The sequence below is a fragment of the Oryzias melastigma genome, linkage group LG10 (genome assembly GCF_002922805.2).
Source record: "Oryzias melastigma strain HK-1 linkage group LG10, ASM292280v2, whole genome shotgun sequence".
Classification (NCBI taxonomy): Eukaryota; Metazoa; Chordata; class Actinopteri; order Beloniformes; family Adrianichthyidae; genus Oryzias; species Oryzias melastigma.
Genome location: NC_050521.1, coordinates 29,062,896 through 29,067,508, shown reverse-complemented (window position 1 = coordinate 29,067,508; position 4,613 = coordinate 29,062,896). Strand labels below are relative to the sequence as shown.

At 44.9% G+C, this 4,613-nt stretch overlaps 1 protein-coding gene across 1 annotated transcript in view; it reads left to right on the top strand.

Annotated features, from left to right (window-relative positions):
• Window positions 1–4,613, top strand: part of mgat4b (alpha-1,3-mannosyl-glycoprotein 4-beta-N-acetylglucosaminyltransferase B) — a gene marked incomplete at its 5' end in the record, with an annotated part of 13,096 nt that overhangs the window by 3,214 nt on the left and 5,269 nt on the right. Inside the window, 3 exon segments of the mRNA XM_024260435.2 lie at window positions 1,213–1,346; window positions 3,383–3,429; window positions 3,553–3,666. Of these exon segments, the coding sequence (XP_024116203.1) occupies window positions 1,213–1,346; window positions 3,383–3,429; window positions 3,553–3,666 (295 nt within the window).

Below are 4,613 nucleotides of genomic sequence, written 5' to 3'. Positions count from 1 at the left end.
AGATGAAGGAAAGGTGGAGGAAGGTGGAGGAAAGATGGAGGAAAGGTGGAGGGAAGGTGGAGTAAAGATGGAGGAAAGATGAAGGAAAGATCGAGTAAAGATGGAGGAAAGATGAAGGAAAGATGGAGTAAAGATGGAGCAAAGGTGGAGGAAAGGTGGAGGAAAGATAAAGGAAAGATGAAAGAAAGATGTCGGAAAGATGGAGGAAAGTCGGAGAAAAATGGAGGAAAGATGAAGGAAACATGGAGGAAAGATGAAGGAAAGATGGAGGAAAGTCGGAAAAAAATGGAGGAAAGATGAAGGAAAGATGGAGGAAAGGTGGAGGAAAGGTGGAGTAAAGATGGAGGAAAGATGAAGGAAAGATCGAGTAAAGATGGAGGAAAGATGGAGGAAAGATGAAGGAAAGATGGAGGAAAGATGGAGGAAAGGTGGAGGAAAGATAAAGGAAAGATGGAGGAAAGATGAAGGAAAGATGGAGGAAAGATGGAGGAAAGTCGGAGAAATGATGGAGGAAATTCGGAGAAATGATGGAGGAAAGATGAAGGAAAGGTGGAGGAAGGTGGAGGAAAGATGGAGGAAAGGTGGAGGAAAGGTGGAGTAAAGATGGAGGAAAGATGAAGGAAAGATCGAGTAAAGATGGAGGAAAGATGGAGGAAAGATGAAGGAAAGATGGAGTAAAGATGGAGGAAAGGTGGAGGAAAGATAAAGGAAAGATGAAAGAAAGATGGAGGAAAGATGGAGGAAAGTCGGAGAAAAATGGAGGAAAGATGAAGGAAACATGGAGGAAAGATGAAGGAAAGATGGAGGAAAGTCGGAGAAATGATGGAGGAAAGATGGAAGAAAGGTGGAGGAAAGATGGAGGAAAGATGGAGGAAGGTGAAGGAAAGATGGAGGAAAGATGGAGGAAAGGTGAAGGAAAGGTGGAGGAAAGATGGAGGAAAGGTGGAGCTCCTGAGGTTCAGGAAGAAAACCTTCCAGATCAGATCAGCTTCAGGACGCTTGATCAGTGATGGACAGAAGAACTGACTGAACCTTTCAGGGTCATGGGTTGCTGGAGCCTATCCCTCCCCAGCCTTAGTGTGCTGCTACTTGGAGTGAAGTGAGACTGGTCTGGTTGTGAACATCCCTCTAGTGGTTACCCTGTGAACTGACCTGGCTCCAGCTCTGAGGAGGATGTTGGTGGTTCACCAGGCATCTTCTCCGTGTCTGCAGTCTCCGTGGTGATGGGCGTTCCCAGCGTGAAGAGGGAGGTCCACTCCTACCTGACGGACACGCTGGCCTCTCTGATGTCAGAGCTCAGCCCGGCTGAGAAGGACGACTGCGTCATCGTGGTCCTCATCGCAGAGGTCAGTAGGAGTTTGTGATGTAAAAACACGAGGAAAGTGTGAAAGTAAAGGTCGCCGTCGTTCTGCGGTCTGACGGGAGCCTGACGTGTTCTTCAGTCCAGATCCTAAATCAATCTGGATTCAGGAAAACAGGAAAGCTTGTCTGTTCTGTCCATCAGCAGGAGAGCTATCTAACCTCACACAGAAAGATCTTCTCTGAGCAGCGCGCGTCACTGAAGACACGTCTGTCATGACAAACGCACAAAACTTTATTAACAACACCGCCGTTACAGTCTCAGGACAAACGCTCAGAACTCAGACATTTCACCAACGCCGTGATGTTCGCTTACATCCCTGAAGAAACGGAGGGATCAAAGGGGGCTCAAGATCCTGCTGATCAGGATCAAACTGATCAGCTGATCAGGATGTTCTGTTCTTCTGCTCTTCCTCTCATCTCTTCCTGTTACCTCTTGAAGTCTCTAAACCTTCTCAGAATCTCAGATGTGAACTTGTCCTTGGTGGCTCCTCTGTCTCAGCCATCTGTCGTCTTCCTGTCAGGATGAGCTCATCTTCGTCTTCATCTTCATCTCTGAGACCAGCACCTTCTTCTCAGAAACCCGCAGAGCTCGGATCGGCCGCTAACGCTTCACGTGAGGCCTCTGCAGCTAAACGGCGATCAGCGAAAGCTCTTAAAGCCTTAATGTGAGCAGATGAAGCGCATGAATATTACATGACTGCACCTCCACTGAGGACAGAGCAACTAGACGCTCCACCACAGCAGCCCTGAGAGCCTTTCAGACCTGCAGGGTCACCTGGGAGGTCCTACTGAGGAAAAACCTGAGAAGAGCAGAAGATCCAAACCGGGTCTCTTCAGTTCGAATCTGAACTTCTGCAGGTCAGTTTTTAGCATCAGGTGGATTATTTCATGGATTCTGATGGAGATCTTCGGAAGGTTCTGTGGAACCAAGACGGACAGTAGTTCTGATCCGGTTCAGTTAAGATCTTTAGAAAAGCCCAGTCTGAGCTGGACTCTGACAGCAGTCAGTGGAACCATGCTGAGGTCTCTGGTTCCAACAGGAAACCTGATGGAGAAGCTTCCTCCTCAGGAAGGAAGTTCTGCCTAAATGGAACGAAGTCTTGAAGACACAGAGATCTCCTGAACTGAAGGACACCTGGACTCTCCTGGACTCACCTGGACTCTCCTGGACTCACCTGGACTTACCTGGACTCACCTGGACTCACCTGGACTCTCCTGGACTCTCCTGGACTCACCTGGACTTACCTGGACTCTCCTGGACTTACCTGGACTCTCCTGGTCTGATAAAGGGTTTTTGGGGAAGAATATTCTGTAGTTTTCCCAAAGACGGAGGATCAGGACTTCAGGACTTCTAGAGTTTGACTGGAGTGCAAGAGAGCACTGTCTAAGCCCCGCCCCCTTTCTCTCAGGTGGCCACACCTGCCTGTGAATGTGGAGCAGAGATTAGAAGTGGACAGGTCAGCATTACTCAGAATAAAACTGCAGTTTTGCTTAAAAAAATATCAGATTTTTAAATAAACCTAACTGGAATCTAAAATAGAAATATGTTTTTTAATAAAAAGTATTTGTTTAAGTCTTAAGTTCAGGACAAGAAGTTTAGCTTCAGTTTAGACAAAAACAATATTTTACTTCCTGAATTTTTTAATTTCAAATGTACTGTGATGTTTATTCTGTAAAAAAACATTTAAAATAACTGAACTTTATTTGAGGTGAAAGTTTGAAGAATTTGTTTGTTTATTTTTTTGAAAGTTTTATTTTTATTTTCAGGATTTACTTTATTTCTGTTAGTAAAAAAAAGAACATTTTGTTTTCATGTGAAAGTGAATAAATTCTAAAACTAGAAGCTGAACTGTAAACAGACGTCTGGAATCTGCTGTTTTAACTACGTTTTTTTGTCTCGTTTTTTCTGCAGTAAAAGAAATCAAACATTTTTTTTCACTTTTGATCATTTTGTTCATCTTCATCATTTTTAAACGGTTCCTGACTTGATTTTAGTCAAACTGAACGTTTTTGTCTCCAGGCTGACCAGCAGTACGCCAGCGGTGTAGCAGACAACCTGAAGCGCCTGTAAGTTCATGCTGTTTCCGTGGCAACATGTCGCAGCATCCACCCCCACCCCCGCCCACATTTCGTCCTTTCCTGGGAAAACTTCCTCCATCTCAGCTTCCTCTGTTTCTGTCTGATTCCCAGTTTTCCAGCAGAAATCCAGGCCGGACTGCTGGAGGTCATCTCGCCGTCTGTCCACTTCTATCCAGATTTCTCCCGCCTTCGAGAGTCCTTTGGAGACCCCAAGGAGAGAGTCAGGTATGTGGAGGGAGGAGCCTTAGGAGGAGCCAATGATCTGTCTCCTCCAGAGTGATCCTAGTGATTAAAGACGAGAGAATCTGTGAAACTGAAACGGAGGAACTGAAACTCTCAGACAGAAGAGAAGAAAACTGATTACTGGAAAGCAGTAGTGTAGGGATCTGCTTCACTGGAGATCACTGAACTCTGGATCTATCTCTGGATCCTCCTCTGGATCTTTTTATCCTCCTCTAGATCCTCCTCTGAGATTTCTCTGGATCCTCCTCTGGATAGTCCTCTGGGATTTGTCTAGATCTTTGGATCTTCCTGTAGATCTATCTCTGGATCCTCCTCTGGATAGTCCTCTGGGATTTGTCTAGATCTTTGGATCTTCCTGTAGATCTATCTCTTGATCCTCCTCTGGATTCTCCTCTGGATCTTTGGATCTTCCTCTAGATCCTTCTCTGGGATGTCTCTAGATCTTTGGATCCTCTTCTGGATCCTCCTCTGGGATTTCTCTAGATCTCTGGATCCTCCTCTGGATCTATCTATGGATCCTCCTCTGTGATTTCTCTAGATCCTCTTCTGGATCCTCCTCTGGATCTATCTATGGATCCTCCTCTGGGATTTCTCTAGATCCTCTTCTGGATCCTTGGATGTTTCTTTTGGCTCATTCTCAGGTTCCTTATCTTTTGATTTTCCTCTGGATGGTTTTGGATCTTCCTCTAAATCTTTATTTGGAATCTTCCTTTGGAACCAAAACTTTCTCTTATTTTCTGGATCTTTCTTTGTTGGTTGTTTGGACTTCTGTATCATTTATCGTGTTCATGATGTTCGTGTTTTATTTCTTCAGTTTGAAATATCTCTGGATATTTGATTTTTTTTGAAAACCTTTATTATTAATCATTTATTTATTGGGGGTGGGGTGAGGGTCCTGGATCTTCCTTTTTGGGACCAGAACTTCCTCT